General features: G+C 45.3%; 2 protein-coding genes across 4 annotated transcripts; one reads left to right on the top strand and one right to left on the bottom strand.

The window, feature by feature from the left end:
- Window positions 1-160: 160 nt before the first annotated feature.
- On the bottom strand, window positions 161-2,248 carry LOC126921767 (X-box-binding protein 1). Its single transcript, XM_050733623.1, has 3 exons — window positions 1,710-2,248; window positions 755-1,255; window positions 161-488 (listed from the first exon to the last, which is right to left on the bottom strand). The coding sequence occupies exons 1-3, from the start codon at window positions 1,979-1,981 to the stop codon at window positions 386-388; spliced, it is 876 nt and encodes a 291-aa protein (XP_050589580.1). The 5' UTR covers window positions 1,982-2,248; the 3' UTR covers window positions 161-385.
- A 948-nt stretch (window positions 2,249-3,196) lies between these two features.
- LOC126921738 (centrosomal and chromosomal factor-like) lies at window positions 3,197-16,001 on the top strand. Of its 3 annotated transcripts, none has more exons than XM_050733559.1 (2): window positions 3,197-4,113; window positions 4,319-16,001. In XM_050733559.1, the coding sequence occupies exon 2, from the start codon at window positions 4,713-4,715 to the stop codon at window positions 6,357-6,359; it is 1,647 nt and encodes a 548-aa protein (XP_050589516.1). In that variant the 5' UTR covers window positions 3,197-4,113; window positions 4,319-4,712; the 3' UTR covers window positions 6,360-16,001. The 3 variants fall into 3 exon arrangements, 1 of the variants encoding a protein (XP_050589516.1); XR_007712530.1 differs by having other exon boundaries at window positions 3,201-6,910; window positions 13,250-16,001; XR_007712529.1 differs by having other exon boundaries at window positions 3,201-13,073; window positions 13,250-16,001.
- Window positions 16,002-17,505: the final 1,504 nt, after the last annotated feature.

Below are 17,505 nucleotides of genomic sequence, written 5' to 3'. Positions count from 1 at the left end.
GTGTAATTAATATCCACATCTTCGGAATGTATACTCGCCGGCGACATAGAATCCGTATTTGTGTAACATGGTGATAACTGATTGGAATAATAATTCGGTGTTATGCACGTTGAATCTTCGTTCGAACAAACACCATCCGTACAAATACCGTCCGTAACTACTTCTTGAACGCATTCTTGAATGCTTACGTTGCTTTCATCTCCTGGATAAATGATCATTACGGAATTGGTTGCTTCATCGTAGGTACCATAAATAGTGTCTAAGTCCTGTGTTTCGACTTCTTGTTTTACTTCGACCTCTGACTTTATCGACGCAGGTGCGGTTGTGTTTGTGGTATAAGGTGTACTGGCTGTGCTAGAAACAGAATGCCATGGTTGATGTGTATTCATGCTTCTACAGGTTCCATTGGTTTCCACATCTTTTGATGTCTGCCCCACCATTCTTTTTGAATAGTGACATTTCTCAGTGGAATTTTCCTTGACTGGCACCTACACAAGACACAATCATTATGTCATTAACGAAAGGAAGACTGAGTTGCAAATGAAAAATATGAATTCAGAAACGAATGAAATGTTTAACAATATTCAAGAGTTGTAGCTTAATTATTAATAATCAATGATTTCCAATGGATTTCAGAATATATTAAAATTCTTCTATTCTTTCAAACAAATCATTCATTCCTAAAGTCTAAAGCAATAAAATTAAATTATATGATGTAGTTGCTTGATAGATCAATAATGATCAAAATACTCACTTGTTCATTTGTCCTATGAGGATTTGCTTCCACTTCTGCTGTAACCTCCCGTAGAAGGCTTTCTGCAAGTTCTTCAAGTCGTTCGATGTAATCGTCTCCTTGGAAGTCGCCAAATAATTCTTCAAGAGGAGGTAGATGGTCAGTATCTTCAGGAGAATTGTTGCTCCTGGGGTTAGCGTCAGCGACGATGCCAGCTGTGTTGTTCCACCCTGCTGCAGAGGGTGAGTGAGGGACACTGTAGATCCCAGCGAGGACACAGCACAGCTGACACGACTCTGGCACATAGAACAAACAAATTCTCCCGCGTTCTTGGTCTCTCTTTCCTTCCTCAATCTTTTCGTTTCTGTGACTAATATCTCGTTTTGTGATCTTAACATCGAACATTCTTGCGTCAACAGTTCATTTTGTTCCTTTAAAGTTCGAACAGTTTCTTCCAATTCATCAAGTTTCGCTTTTTTACGGTCCCGAGAAGTTTGAGCTGCTACCCTATTTTTTAATTTCCTATAAAATATCATTTCGGATTAATTCAACACTAGTTTCGAATGTTTTCTAATCACATTATGAACGAAAAACATAGGACATTATTATAAACATGACATTTGCCGCCTTTTATAAGAAACCAATTTTAAAATTCAATATGTAATTTCGCCAAGTTCTTGAACGTTAAAATAATATCAATATAAAATTAGCTATGCAGTCTAATATTAATTAAGTTAAACTAACATAACAGTTAAACTAATATTATTCGTGTCTTAAAAAACATCGTAGAAAACTCGATTAAGATATTCCTTCTTCAATTATTTCATACTAAAATACTTCTTTTTAATTACCAAATTATATGAAAAATTCAATTTTAAATCAGAAAATCAATAGAAATGGATTTATCACATTTTGATAACATATCTATATATGTACTATGATTTTTATTTATAATTTTCATTTCTTATCAGCGTACTTTCTCTGTAGTTTTTCCTCCCATGTCAAGTGATCTAGCCGCCGTTTTTTTCCACGAACGCATACATCTGTTTTGAACGATGAACCGTCATCCTGAATTTCCTCGTGCTTATTCATTTTCTTTGGATCCATTCTCGTTTTGTCGGTTAATAAGGTAGCAGAAAAATTTAATTTCGGCACAGATTTTGTTAATTCCGTTGCCGATATAACGGCAGGCGTCTTCGACGGCACGCCTTTAGGCAATGTGATGATAACACTTTTCAGTACGCTCATAATCAGCCATAAAATATAGAAAGGATTTACTATTGTCACTTGCTTTAGAACTTCACCACCTCTATCTATCGTTTGTCCAACTTCTCGAACCACCGAGTGCCGAACACCGACTGATCCAATACATAACACCGAAGGACAGAACGTAAACTCCGTACGCTTTTTCTAACTGATGTAATCGTACTAACGAGCTGCAACATTTGAGTGACTGCAGAACATCCTAGAACCACACTTGCATCAGCCTTTAATATGACTGGCTGAGACCAGAAACGTTACATGTGGAGAACCGTTATTGGTCGCCGCGTCCGTGCTTCTTCACATATTCTTCCACTACTACATGGAACCAACAATTACACTTCACTGACGTCATCCCATACGGTACTATCGCATTATTCGCATAGCATCATTTTTTTCCGGCAGTTCCACCTACCACACAAACTCTACCTATAAACTACCATGCTTGTAATCTCTTAAGAACATTCTCTATGTAAAAATTATGATGTCATTCTATAAGCTTTTGATATTATCTTTCGAATCTCGTTAAATTATAGGAAGCTTACATCATTTAATGGGAAATTTATTACTTACAGTTGATGGAAAATATAATTAAAAGTTTCATTGATGTTTGTAAGATATTCATCGAATGTCTAGTGAGCATATGTGAAGAACGTAAATGGAATTCTAATCACGCTACGTATCTCAACGTATTTGTAAAGGAGAAAACGACTATATGAGGAAAAACTATAATTTATTACGATATACAGGATTTTATAAGCAAGAAAACAAAGTAAAATAACTGACATAAAAGTGCATTTAATTGTAAAAAGATGCGTGCCAAAACTTTCAAGTTATTACAGTGGCCAGTAGAGTGGCGACATCTATCTACTGTGTAGACATTACAGATTACCTACTTATCAACAGAACAAAGATGGAGTATTGTGTAACAGTCAATATTGCAGATTGTCGAAAACAAAAAGCTATACGATTCAAACAAGAAGTTCATTTACAAACTTAAACAATCCAATAGAAGACAAATTTATTTGCGTGACAATTAGGAGATATTAGAATTCAATAGCAAAATTTAATCAATGTATAGGAAATGTAAACTATATTTCTCGATGCAGAAACCAATCAGAGAATTTTGCATGAAAGGGAACTAAATGGGCACGTCAGGTTGGCTATCCCGGTGGTGCATCGCGCGTCGCATTTCATAGATACTAGCCATTAATCTACGAAATCGACCACACGGTGTAGACAAGGAAGTGGAATCGAATGAGTAAGAAGGAAGCAACGCAAGGAAGATGGCGTTGCAAAATGTGGTGAGCCGACACGAGGGTTCGACAGGACTTGGCTTTCAGTCGCAGCTCGGCAGTCTGTACGAGACAATCGAGTTACACTTACTACGCTGTGCAGTTTATGTATATATCGCGTTCGGTATATGTATTAGTGTTCATAGGCGCAGTCTCCGCGTGTGTACGAGTAACCGATACGCCGGACGAATTGACACACGCGCAGCAATGGCGTACCCCTTTGAAGAAGCCTGAACGTGTTCTCTGTCGTCGAATATTCCTTTGTGCTGCTGTGTGTGCTGTGTGTAAGAAAGACAGATAATTCAAGTAAAAAATGGAACATGTAAGCCAATGATAGAATTGCGAAACGACGTCGGCGTATTAGGGTGTTTCAGCCTTGCCGAAACGAACAACCGAACGAAACGTTACGCCCAGCCGGATCACGTCTAAGCCGTATTACTGAGTCTGATACACCATTTGGTTTAGCGTTCTCACGAATGTAGTTTAAAACTTTATCAACGAAAACGTGCGGCCGAAGAGGAAATTCACTAAAGTGAAAATATGGCATCATTTAAATGGAAACACAATACACCTATGTAACACCCGGAATGACACATACAAACGGCTTGTGATAAAGTGAAGTAGATTAATCCTATGTAACAAGAGATTGCAAGGAAAGGGGAGGATAAAATACGTATTCATAAAAAGAAAACGGAATAATTTGGAGGTAGGGACGAAAGATCGAAGAAAAATACATCGAGAAACTAAAGATCATAAAAAGGAAAGGTTGGTGTTGCAAGGAAGCCGGTGTCGAACGAGTCAGGGCCGGTGGTGTTTGAATTTATAGTCGGTTGTAAGCTCTTTACCTAGGACTCTTTCTCTTCCCTCTTTCGAAATATGCGATAACCATTTCATTGCTGTACATTGCGGGCTTCTGCCTCGAGGGCTTTCCTCGGTGTTGGATATAATAGCTGATTGGTCCAACCCCTGGATAAGGCAACCCTCTTTCACTGCGATGAACCGTAACCATTCTTTCTCGCCTCGTTTCAAGGTATGTCTGTGACAGCGTGGAATGCTATAATCATTAAGACAGTCGCACAGGTAAATGCGATTCGAAAGGAGATAGAAAACAAAGCGAGAAGCGAAGTCTAGGAAAGAAGGGGAGGAAGAAGAAGAAAGAAAAGAAAGGGGTTAGTTGAGGAAAGGAAGGAAAAGCAAAAAGCGCCGGAGGATCGCGAACTCGCGTCTCCGGCTGTGTAACAAAAGATCGGGTAATCTCAACGCTGGGCGAGACGGAGAGCAAAGGATCGTGGTCGTCATCGGGGAGAATAATCACGAGGATCCCACGAAATGAGAGCCTAGCGTTCGAGGTGGGTCGTTGGTCAGCGGGCGTGCAAGAAGGGACGGTTCGGCGACGGAAGCCTGGATAGTAGGAGGTTTCCAACATGGCCGCTGCCTGCTACGAAAAGGAAGTGGTGGTAGGTGCCGCTATGCATGGACACGGTCATCACCATCACCACCACCATCATCATCACCATCACCATCACCATCATGGGATCGCCGGCGGGTCTACCGGCGGCGGCGGCGCCGCGGCTGCCACGGCTGCTGCGACGGGCCCAACCGGACAGCAAACCGTCCTACCGGCCGCATCGACCGGCATTGTCGACAACACCACCGCCGCTGCTGCTGCTGCTGCCGCTAACGTCGGCTCCAGCACGAATTCGAATCCGACCGCCGCTACCGCGACCGCGGCAGCTGTTGCGGCCGCGACGGCCGCAGCGACGGCCGCGGCGGCAGCCGCTGCGGTTGCAGTCACCACCTACAAGGATTACAAGGACTACTCACAACCGCTCCACGTCGATTGCAGCGTTGAGTATGAGCTACCCAGCCAGGCAAAACCACCGCCTGGCGGAGGCGAACCCCTTCTCATGATACATCCGTGCTACTACCGACGCGCCGAACGCGAAAGGAGAAGTCCTTTTGTCAACAATTTACCACCGCCAGCGAACGCGCCGATTTCATCCTCTAGGCGAAGCAGCAGGCGAAGTGCATCAGCCGCCGCAGTCGTTGCCAACGCGGCCACAGTCTCCGCGTCCGTGTCCTCCACTGCGTCTGTTGTCGCATCCTCGTCCACGGTTGCCGCCGTTTCTACTTCGACCGTGTCATCTTCGAGTTCTGCTGTCGCCGCTGCTGCGGCTGTCTTATCGGCAACCGCAGCCGTTGTCTCAACAGCCGATTCCGGATCGAATTTAGTTTCTACAACCGGTCAAATGTCCGCTGCGGCCATGGCAGCTTCGTATCGTGCGGCTCTAAACGCCGCCGCGACGCTCTCCCAACAACAACAACAACAAAGACGTCATCATCCGCAGCAACAACAACCGCCGCAGCCGCCTCCGCCGCAGCAACAGCAACAAACTCATCATCATCATCATCGTCCTCACGCTCACCCCCATCACGGTCAACAGCAACCGCAGCAGCAGCAGCAGCAGCAAACTAGTTCGGTTACGTCGACCTCGTCCGGAACCGAACTGATTTCTGCTGATGAAAAAGCAGTCATATCAGGTATTTATCAGCACTACTTTCGCGCGATGCGCGCTCACAATCACCAGCATCGGCAGCAGCAACAACCACAGCAGCAAGCGACACAGCAACATCGAACGACTCATCAACTTCATCATCAACCTCACCAAAGCGACCGAAGTTCCTCCTCGTCAGTGACGCCGACGGCAACGTCGATCTCTGGCATTCTACGGCAGACGTATCAACAGACGTATAACGCGAGTTCGAATTCGTCGAGTCATCTGCGAGCAGCGACGGCCTCGGTTGTCGGGCATCACCCGTATAGACGGCCGTCGGCGACGTTACTGTCACGTACAGCGTCACACGTTGGTCAGCAGGCTTCTTCCTCATCTTCCTCGTCCTCTTCTTCCTCCTCGACGTCGATCGGTGCTTCCAGTGGCGTTTCCTCTAGCGGCGTTTCCAGCGTATACGCGAGTACGATACACAGGCATCACGCGACCTCGCTACACGCCCTCCAGGCAGCCGGTTTTTACGAAACGCCCGGTTATCATGCGCTTTTGCCGCAGAGTTAGGTGTCCACCGGCATCGGCAGCAGCACCAACGTCAACCCGTTCGAGACCGACCCCGTTGCCACCACCGTTCATTTATTCACCTAATCCGGCTGCAAAGCTGTGTGCTCTCTCTTCCCTATTGTACGACTTATCTTCCATACTCGTTAAAGAGCATACGGGTTGGTCTAAACTCTGCCTAGTACACTCGGGATACATCTATCTCTGCGACGTACACGCTACTTCTATCTACGTGTATATTCCACTGTATATACTGTGGATCTGTATGCATACGTATATACGTCTATGTACGTATCGTCGTCGACGCAACGACCGTACGTGCCGTGGTCTCCGTTGTTGGCAGCAGTGTGCGGGTGGCCGGACGAACGGACGAGCAGAAACCCACAGAATAAACACACGACGCATACACACCACCATCACTACTATCACCGTCACACACAGATATACGTTCGAGCCAGGGACAGATGGAGGGAAGTACCAGCAACTGAAATGGTCGTCCGTCTATACGCATCGAGCGATTTCATCCACCTGCGATACGTGTACATTATGTTCAGGTATAAAAATCCATTTGCTTAGGCCCTTTGTATTTTTAACCGGCACACACTTTCAGACATAGAGAGAGACCGTGAGTTTTCTTCGCGTAAATTCCTGAAACTCGGATGCCTTTCTTCACCGGGCAAACATCATGTACACGCGGTCGTCTCTCGTTGTATACCACCGCCGTAGCGGCGGCCCTTTCGCTCTTTTTCCCATCATCGACTCTCAAATACCAGCGGATCGCGAATACATAGATCGACAATAGTATTTTTAAGATTTACCACCGATTCCCTCATATATGTACTTATAACATTAGATATTTTTTCTAACGATTTACGCGATTCATAGTTGGAACTTTCCTTGCCGATATTTTGCCATCCTCTAAGCTTTACAACATCCTCGCTTCAACCATCTGTCTTCTCCGCTTACAGATGTACCCAAACCGGATCGACAATCATCGCAATCGCAAGTGCCAAAACCCGAACGCAACCTCACGAACGAACGTTACCCAACAGGGTGCAAGCGCATCTTTGCCAAATAGACCATATGTACAGTACTAGTTTTTCTCGATTCTGCTTTTCATTTCGCGATGCAAGCGCACACAGGAAACGGCGCCGCGATTGCAGTTGTCCTGCTCTAGCGGAACGTTCCTCTCACCCTTTCTCCACCACGAATCACTCTGTTCCCCGTCTTTCTCTAGCGTTATTCGTTCCTCCGCGGCCCTCTCTTTGTCTTTTTCTCCTTCTCTGTCGGTTTCTCGTCGGGAACATCTCTAGAAACTCGAGGTCCGAGCCGGGGCAGGATTTCTTCTTTTTTGTCCTGCGCCCTTTTCAAAGAGCGCGCTCAAGGAGAAACGGACGGGGACCGTATTTCGTTACACGGTAACGATCGATCAACGTGACCGCACGACCGCACCGGCGGTACGGGCGAGCCGTGGCGAAGCGAGACGAAGCGAGACGAGGCGAAACGAGACGACGAGTCGGGACGGGTCGGGACGGGACGAACGGGACGGGGACGGCACACGGGACGGGACGGAACGGATCTGGGCGGTTACGGGACGAGAGGAGAATGAGGGACGCGACCAGACCAGACGCGAAGGGGGCGCGGTCAAGATGGGGATCGGCAGAGACGAAACCGAGAGACGGCTCGCACGCATCGGAGGGAGCAGGATGCGTCGAATCGCACTCCGAAAACACCGACGACCATGTGCATAGGATGGACGTTAGATTAACAGTCGCTAATGCGAACCTGTGCGACTCTGGCTCCTATAATTTCCACTCGTCGCGCCTCGCGGAGCCTTGGAAAAATGACTAAATGAGGAGAGTTTCGGGGAAATTAGATGGAAAGTTCTACTCCTGCGTTCTACTCTACCGAAATAAAAAAAAAATATGAAAGTCACGGAAGGCACTTTGTTACGTTCGATAACAGGAAACTATATAGTTTCTCAATAGATCTAATAAATCTCGTTTCGTAAATTTGCGTCTAGCTCTCACCCTCGAAATTATAGCGTGTGGCTGACTTTAACGATCTGTTTTCCCTACCGTTTTGCGGAATTCGTTAAACTGCGTTCCTCGAAGGGTGCGCTGACAAGACTGCTCGCTGAACGTTTATTTTTGTAGGAAATGCGTACTTTTGTGCGACGTCTCTCCGAAAAGTGATTCGAGGAATTGATTTGAATAAAACGACGGAGGTATACATGAGGATGGAGGGGAAAGTGCGCATCGCGTTTCTAACGCGTACTGCGTTTGACGCGACACGTATAGGGTTCGATGTAGTTGAATCAAATAGACCAGGCGCAATCGTAGCTTCTTCGTATACAACCGGGTCGATAGTAAATACGTTTCCTAGTTATAGATCGGCCTCCCGCTCGTCAGAGGGTTAAACTTCATCCACTGATAGATATTTATACGACGTGGAAGGAAGGAGGGCATTATTGTGCCTCGTTGAAACCCCCGTCGAACTCGTTATATAATGTGACGTCGACATCAGGTAATTAGGAAGCGTCGCAAGCAGAAACGTTGGCTAGTGACTTTGAAAAGGTTTCACCGGCTCGTTTGTCGGTTTTCTAGCCGTCTTTTTCGCTCCTCTTCCACGGTCGGGTAGAGAAAAAAAATTCGTCGGAACGTTATTTTTAAATTTCACATTACGTCCACGAAACTATTCCTCGCGGAGCATTCCACTTTCGTACGATCCCCCGTTCCCCAGCAACGGATTTTCACAACGTTCGTTTCGGCCTTGTAGCATGTTAAATCGACATCGGGTACAATGGTTCACGCATCGAATCCTGATTCGAACGTTGTTCCAAATCGAAACACGGAGGCCACGTAGAAATTTTCAGCTTCGTGTGTGTAGTCACTTCGTTCCTGGTAAAATTTGTTGGCAGAGACGACCCGGTTGTCGAGAGCACAGTTCGTTCCTGGCACCACTTACCCTTCGCCGTCCATCTCGGCCGAGCATTTCCGCCCCGGTGTTTTTGCTCGTTCAAAGGGAACGATCCTCTTAGCGGCAAAGTAGAGGGAAGGCTAAACGGATACAGGGCCTAAATAGAGTTACTTGGACTGTGGTCCGACGTATCGTCGACGGTGGGAGCTTTACGCGTTACTCTTTCTTCTGCTTCTCTGCAAATTCCTATAAATCAACAAATCTTGCAACAAAATTCCAACCATATGTTTTAGTTAGTTAAAGTTGAACGATCTGATCGAATATTTATATAGACAATTTTCTCAAATGGCATTAGAATATTGAAACGTTGAACATCGACAGGTTAGAAATAGCGTCCCTTTCTCTCCTTCCATTGAATTTCTCTAGCTTCTTCGTAATCTGCCATCAACCTGTATATACGTACATAACTTCCTCTCGTCTCCTCCTATTCATCGTATGTTTCGTTGTATGTTCCATCGTTTATCGTGAACCGCTTACTATGCAAAGGGTACGCTCGTAGAATTCGATTGTCGTCGGTCGGTGTGTCGAAAGAAGAAGAAAAAAAGGGGGCCTCGCGAACGAAGGAACGAACGAAACTCCGTTGGTCGGGGGGGCATTGTAGCGTCGCAACGACGAGACACGGTCGAATGTCAAGCAGAGCAGCGGCTGATACGATCGAGAGCTACGCCTTTAACTTTTCACCTCGCGCATATCAGGGATCGACGCTTAAAAGTGCTTCGCCGTTGATGATTACGCGATTCATGAGAAACATATGCGAGTAAACTCTTGAACGATGTTTCGTGTGCCAAACACATTTTTCGTAACGTATTCTGTCCCTCGTGTGCCTCTGCTGTTCAATTATTCCAAAATCTTTACATACTTCTGCCGAACGCTTGTACAAATTTTTCTTTCCGTGTCAGTATTACTCTTTACATTTATATCATCGTAACCCCAGGTGAATTCACCGTTTACATCGATCAAGTATTATCGTTATTACTATCTGAGAAAAAAACCTAGGAACATTACGTAAGGGGAACGTCGAACGACTTTCCGGGCTGCGCGCATCTTCTAGGGGAGATAACGCGATAGAGGCGCTCCTCTTCTCTCGCGGTTGTTGAAAGTTGCCATCAGCTCGATCTCTCTAGATACGCGTGCATAACGTGCATCGCCAGTCGCCCCCTTTTTTTTGTGTTCGATTTCACGATTCTCCTCTTCTCACGGAACACACGGTTATTCGTGGTTCTGTGGTGGCGAAATCTCTTTCCGTTCCACTGAAATTTCATCCTCGGTCTCTCTATTCTACCGTGTTGCGTTCAATTAGGTTAGGAACGTTGCGATCGAAGATATATTTTCAAAGAGCATCGTGCGTCCGCTGGTTCTACGTTATAAAGAGCGAATGTGAACGTACCCACCGAGACAGCCAGAGTACACACAATCCCACACAACTCAACACGACGCGACACGTGTGTAACTCGAAGGAAATAATACACGGCATGTGCGGTCGTTCCGGTAATTTTTTTATTTAACGTTGCATTCAGTGAATGCATTTGTACACAGAACCGATTATTTTCTTCGTTCAGTGTTCCTTTTAGCCCTTTTCCTTCTCGTTTTTTTTCTTTTGTTTCTCTCTCTTATTTCTCCGTTCCCCTTTTATTTTTTCTTTTTCTTTCGATCGATTCGCAAAAACAGAGTCTTCTTCTTCGGTTGTTTATCGCGTTTGTAGTCGGCGAGAACAAGGCATATATTTACTCTGTAATAAAACGTGCTTCCTCCGTAAGCGGGTACGAGAAAAAGAAAAAAAGTCTGGCATCAAATATTTTGTCCTACGTCGCGCGTAACGAACTATACGTAAAATATACGGTCAAGCTTATTCTCGAGATACGTGTGCATCGCGTCGTTTGATGGAGAGAGAGAGAGAGAAAGAAAGAATGAAAGAGAAAGATGTAAAGAAGCGAAAGAAATGAAAGAAAAATAGAGAATCTGTGCTCGAACGTGCCTCGCCCTCCACTATATACGAACGTACTTTTGTGCGTATACAGTAGACGCGCACCGGATAAAAGCTCGATTCACGTTCGACGGACAACAAGGAAAGAGGAAACGAGAAAAAGAGGCCCGTTAAAGATAAGAGAGCTCAAAGTATGCCACTTTCGATGGCGAGGGGCCCCGACGGGTCCCTGTTCCCAACGAGAAAAAGAGTATTCACCAGCCGTTCGAAATTAAATTAAATTGCCAGTAGATTTTCGCAAGACAGCAGACCAGGGACACAAAGTGGTGCATACTCCTGCTGGTTGTCCGTTCACCGTGAATCAGCCACGAAGAATGGCGTGGCGCGGCGCGGCTTAAACGCGTGCGTACACCTTCTCAAAAAACATAGTTCACTACTATTAACTCGGCCTTAAACAAAATGACGTAAACTGCCTCAAATAATTAATATATTAAACGAGCTAGCGCCCTCACTTACACTTCGACTGAATGAATAACGAAACGCCTAATCCTGTGTATAATTATGTAGTATTAAAGAAAAAGGGGATCGCGGCTGAGATAAGTTGCTCGATCGCGGCATCCAGCGAGTAGAGTTACGCGATCACGAGTCCGGCGGCAGAGAAAAACGAGCGAAACGAAGAAGAACGGGGGATATATAGATAACGATCGATCGGAAAGAGCGCGTATAACGTGTGCGTTCAGCGAGATGAAGGAGAAAGACGAAGAGAGAGAAAGAAGGGCACTGTGTGTAGCGCTTTCTTAAACGGAAACTATTCGCGCATTGCGAGCGAGCGTGTGTATAATATGATGTGCGAGCGGATAGATCGCTGAGGACAACTTAGAGAAATGTATCGATCCAGCTCGGTGACGTTAAGTCCTCATTGATCGAGATTCATTAAAAGGAAGGAAAATCATTTTTTCCATTCTTCACTGTGAACCGATAATAGCATATGTGAACGAACACACAGACAGACAGACAGACAGACACACACATACACACACACACACACACACACACACACACACACACACACACACACACCATGTATATGATACCTGAGCAAAGGAGAAAGGAAAAAGAATAGGAAAAGAGAACGTAGAAGGGCAGAAGAGGGGTACAGCAGATCGTCGAGGTTGCTACGAAACAAACGACGAGATCTCGTTGTTCTCGCGGACGAGATGATTCAGATAAGCGAGGAGACCACTCGAAGGTAGACATGGTTAACAAAAAAGGACATAGAAAAACGCGACCAAAAGAGACATTTTGGTAAGACATGACGAGATTGAAACGAAGGTAGGGGAAGAAGCGAAACGACAAAATAGAGACGAGAAAAATTTGATGGGGGAAATCAAAATCATCGATGTCCTCTCGGCTCCATCTTTTAGAAACTGACAATGACTACGGAGACGATGACGATTACGATGACAATGACGATGACGGGATGACTGGGTGTTTCGAAGGACGGTAGTTCTTCCGTTCATGCGTTATACGGGCTTGAAGAATATACACGACAATAAGGATCGTAGCCGGTCGAACACGATCCATACCCCGCGAGAGTTAATCGAGAAACCGACGAACTCCTACGGCTTTTATGGCTCCGCTCGTAAAGATATACCCAAGGCTTTTTCTGTGGAACTCTGGACCCCTCCGAACACCCGGTCCAGGAACACTGGGGCAGAAACGACGACGGAGCGTGTAGATGGACGGGTGAACGAGCGAATGAACGAGCGAGCGAACGAGCGAGCGAGCTAGCGAGCGACCGGCTGGTTGGCCAGGTACGTGGTGTGGTAAAGGTAAAACTCTCTTGCAAAGGGACGCGAAGCAGCGAACGAGCGAACGAGCCGTGTGCCAACCGTGGCTCTCTGGCAGGTAGTTGCACGCCAGAAAGCACCGGCTGTATAAAGACCGACCCGAAGCCATTTTTGATCCACGATCCTCTCTCTGCTTCCAGCCGAGACCCCGAATTACAATGTGCGCTCCTCGTGCGGGCCTCACCGTGGGTGGACCACCTTCTTGGCTCTACGTGAATTTTTCTTAAATCGTCTACCCCTCTCTCGATGAATGATCTTTCTCCGACCAGGCCCAGATCTTAGCCTTCGAGCAGGAACAGAGAGAGGTAGAGAGGACTGTGTGCTGTCAGCCGGCGAATGAAAAGCACTTAAGAAGCTGCGCGGTATGCACCTAACAATGACCCTACCCACCTCTGACGCACGAATTGTTCCTATATCAGAGTACACCAGCTGATTCGGCAAATATAACGTACGCTATTTTACGCTATTCTTTGTACGCGCTTCAGCGCGTACCCGGTTTATATACGGGGGCACGGCTCGATCTCAGTCGAGTACGCCACTCCTTCCTTACCCCTATAATTCGCTTCGAGTTACCGAATCTTTTTCAATCTCGATCCATCCATCCTGCGATACTCTTTCTTTCTTCCCATCCTATTCTATACGATACGTTCTATCTCGTCACTTTGTGAATTTTTTGCACTCGCGAATTTTCGATATTTCGATCGCGTCGTTACAGCAAAAGCAATATCATCGTCTCTGCAACCGAATCGCTCGAATCTCTCTGGTATATACGGTAGAGTTGTGTCGGAAACATAGTCGTGCCAGGGGGTTGTTGCGGTCTTGCGATAGTTGAACTCGAGGGGAGATAGCGGCATAAGCGATAGATAGAGCATAACGCGCGCAAGAAAGAAAGAATCAGAGGGTGGAGGGTCTCGATCCTGGAATGAGCACCGCGTGGCCATAAAGAGGAGAGACACACGTCCATGTGTCACGGACGTCAGGATATTATAGGTTACTCTGTCTATCTATGGATAGTTCGAACGATTCGAAACGATGGACCACGCCCTCGGTCTGCCATCTCCGCTTCGACGAACTCTCGACGATCGATCCTTTACTCGCGACAAGCTGGCAAAAATTACCACCGCAAAAGTCGAGCACGAAACGGGACAACTGAATACGCCCCTGGAGCGACCCGAGGCCTGCCTCTCCGGCCAATCGATACCATACCGTGTGCCTCTTCCGTTTGACAGCCTCCGCGACGTTTCTCCCTGTTATTTCTCTCTTCCTTTTCCTATTTTTACTACTTATACCTTCTTCCTTTATCCTTCTTTTTCATCGTCAAGGACTGACATTTTTCCTTTCCTCCTTCGATTTTAAAGAAGGACGAAGGAATGGGTTTCTATCAAATAGACGGCCGTGTCGCACTGGCTCGATCGCATTCCTTCGAATAAAAAAAGGAGAAGAGAAAGAAAGGAAGAAATGGCTCTCTTTATCGCGATACGGCTCATCGACGTGGCGAACGATCGATTTGCCGGAGACAAAGTCTTTCTCTTTGCGCGGCCACGGTTGGACCCCACGTGCCGTTTGTTCGCTTCCTACGTTTCTCCGACTGTTTCCACCAAAAGCGTGTAACTTAACGAGCGATTGTTCTCCTTCTAGTTCCTTGATTTCGTGATTAATCGAAAGTTTCTGATCGCTGAAGCCACTACGTACCGCGTGTCTGTTGGCTGGAGCGTTCGTTAGAGCCGGCGTGTGTGCGCGTGTATGTTTACTTTGCTCGATCGTTCGTTAAAATTCGAGCCGAAGCGCCTGTTATTTCTTCCCGTCATGGTGTTGTGTGTAGGACTTTGGAGAGCTTTTACGAAGAACAGAGAGAGAGAGAGAGAGAAAGAGAGAATGTATGAGTGTGAGTAAAATGTTTACATGTGTGCGCCGAGCGTCTACCTTTTGCTAAACGCGCCACGTGTGTCGCCTTGTTTATCCATCGCCGCCATTGCCGTCGTAGACGCGCTCGGCGTTTGACGATCCTCTCCTCGGTTCTCGAACGACTACGGGATCTTCGTTTTCTGGGGGGTAAAGCTAGCTAACCAACTACTACTGTATTATCAGTAAAAAGAAAATGAAAAAAAAAAAACAGAACATACCTACGCATTTAAGATAATGTACAAGTCTCTAGTGTGATACATTTCTACGCTTATTCTCTTAACTGTAGTCATGAAGTCTAAAGTAACGATACCTCGTTGTGGTTTGTAACGCGGACTAAAAAGCAAAAAAAATAAAAATAAAAATACAAGTAACAAGTAGTTCTGTAACAGTAAATAAATGATAAAAAAAATTGCAGGCTAAAGATTAAAAAAGACGAGTTACGTAAAGAAGAAAAAAGTAATGAAATAACGACAGTAAATGATCAAAAAAATCCGCTTAGGTTGATCTTAGACTGAGAAAAAGGAAATCAAGCGATAAAAAGCTCGAAAAAGGCGCCAGTGTACTCGTAGAAAGGAATTGTCCGGCGGCCGACGTCCTAATTAACCGCAACACTTGAAATTGTAAACGACCGCCAAAAGAAATACCGTTGGGCTTATAAAAACACAGGATAATAAAAGAAAGAAAATCCAGAGCGCGAGAGAGAGAGAGAAAGAGAGAGAGAAAGAGATTTGCGGATCCAAGAAATGGATGAGATGGATGTGTGGATCCGAGTGAATAGATGGCTATTTCAAAAAAAAAAAAAAAAATAAAAATAAAAAATAAAAAAACACGTGTGGGTCGACCGATTCGTCAAATGTATGCATGTGTGAGATTACGCGCAGAGTATTCGAGGACGTACTGTTCGGCATGTACATAATTCTGTATATACGAACGAATCACTGACTGTACAATACCACCCAAATATATTTATATTTCATGTTAAAACAACTTTTACTACTATTCATTTCTAGTTCCATCTTGTTTCCATTTTATACACATGCTAATCAAGTTTGGCTGTGTAAAATATCTGCAGTGAGAATGACTCCTTGTCCATCGTGGTTCTTGGACTCCTACGGTGACACAGCGTGTAGGGTGCGAAAGAAAGACACGCTTGTGTTGTCGCTTGTCGCCTATCGTGAAACTGGAAGGCAACAGAAAGAAGGGGAGATCGTTTGTAACAGTGATTTTCAGAGAACTGAATCGACAGATTTTACTAACGGCAATATGACGCGTGCGGTATCGTCAAGGAGAACCAGTCCCATCGGCGGCTCGTGTAGGTACGGAGTTTAATGATCACGAGGAATGTTCTTATTTTCGTTGCATCTTGCTGTCTTCTTCCGTTTTCCTCATTCTCGATGGATTGCGTAACGCGCACGCGCTCATCAAATAAATTATGCGCCATCCCGGTAGTCCGGACATTGAATTACGATTTTCCATGTCGTAAAAAAAAAGGAAGAAAGGAGAAATGTCGCATGGTATATCACGTGTATTTTAAAAGCGTTTACGCACGGTAGGTGCAAGATCTTTTAACCTTTGAGCGCGTAACCTCCCGTTCAAACTGAATAAACTTGCATACGGAAGGTGTGCGACCCCGGGCAGTCACAATGAAGTACAGGAACCACGCTTCCTGGTGCAATTTCAACCTTTTGTTGCCATTATTTTTGTCATGACGTTTCATTCTATTTAACATTCCTTCGGTCTGATACCAGGCATTGTTTTTCAGTGAGAGCCTCGCCCGATAATGTTCCATCGCGCGTGAAATATTTCGTTGCGAATGCTTTCTTCTTTTTCCACATTTTTTTTTTTTTTTGAAAGTATCGACGAGTCCGCGATTAAATACAGCCGTATAAATACGATGACTTTACGATTCTTTGTTATTCATGACATTCCGGCGAATACACCACTTTCCGTAGTATAGTTGCCGTGACGTCATTAGTCTTCTATTGTATTCGATGACACGTTTCTATCGAACTCGATACGAAATTATAGTCGCTAAGGGGGAATTGTAGATTATTCTGCAACGTTTCACAGACGCGTATCGCGGAACGTATTTTCCAAAACTTCCATAAGCTTCCTCATAAAATCTATCGAATCACTTGTGACCAATAAAACGTAAAATGTTGTCATTTAAAAATTTCATTATCGCGCTGGCAAATGTAGGACTTATGTAGTTGTATATGATACGCGTTATACCAGCGTATCTTTATGCGTTCCACGTATACATGCTTTTTCACAATTGATACGTTGTGTACGAACGAAATTAAAGCTCAGGGTTTTTGATGCACACGCGCGCGTGTTTCAAGCATCGCATCATCGATCGTCTCCTTAAATGAAAGAAGTCCGGTTTGATTGCATCTCCAACTGTAATGGGGCTAGAAAGATGGCCAGGGAGCGTAACCACATAAAGCGCATCGATATTTTCGAGTTGTAAATTTTCACATGTTCCTGCGAT

The sequence above is a fragment of the Bombus affinis genome, chromosome 11 (genome assembly GCF_024516045.1).
Source record: "Bombus affinis isolate iyBomAffi1 chromosome 11, iyBomAffi1.2, whole genome shotgun sequence".
NCBI lineage: Eukaryota > Metazoa > Arthropoda > Insecta > Hymenoptera > Apidae > Bombus > Bombus affinis.
This window is presented reverse-complemented; position numbering and strand designations above follow the sequence as displayed.

Excerpts from the sequence above, each read along its gene's own strand:
- LOC126921767 (XM_050733623.1), bottom strand. The coding sequence starts at position 1,981 with ATGAGCGTACTGAAAAGTGTTATCATCACATTGCCTAAAGGCGTGCCG. Across the intron at positions 1,256-1,709 it reads GAGGAAAAACTACAGAGAAA|GAAATTAAAAAATAGGGTAG; the intron begins GTACGCTGATAA and ends GATATTTTATAG. Across the intron at positions 489-754 it reads CTCATAGGACAAATGAACAA|GTGCCAGTCAAGGAAAATTC; the intron begins GTGAGTATTTTG and ends TGTCTTGTGTAG.
- LOC126921738 (XM_050733559.1), top strand. The coding sequence starts at position 4,713 with ATGGCCGCTGCCTGCTACGAAAAGGAAGTGGTGGTAGGTGCCGCTATG.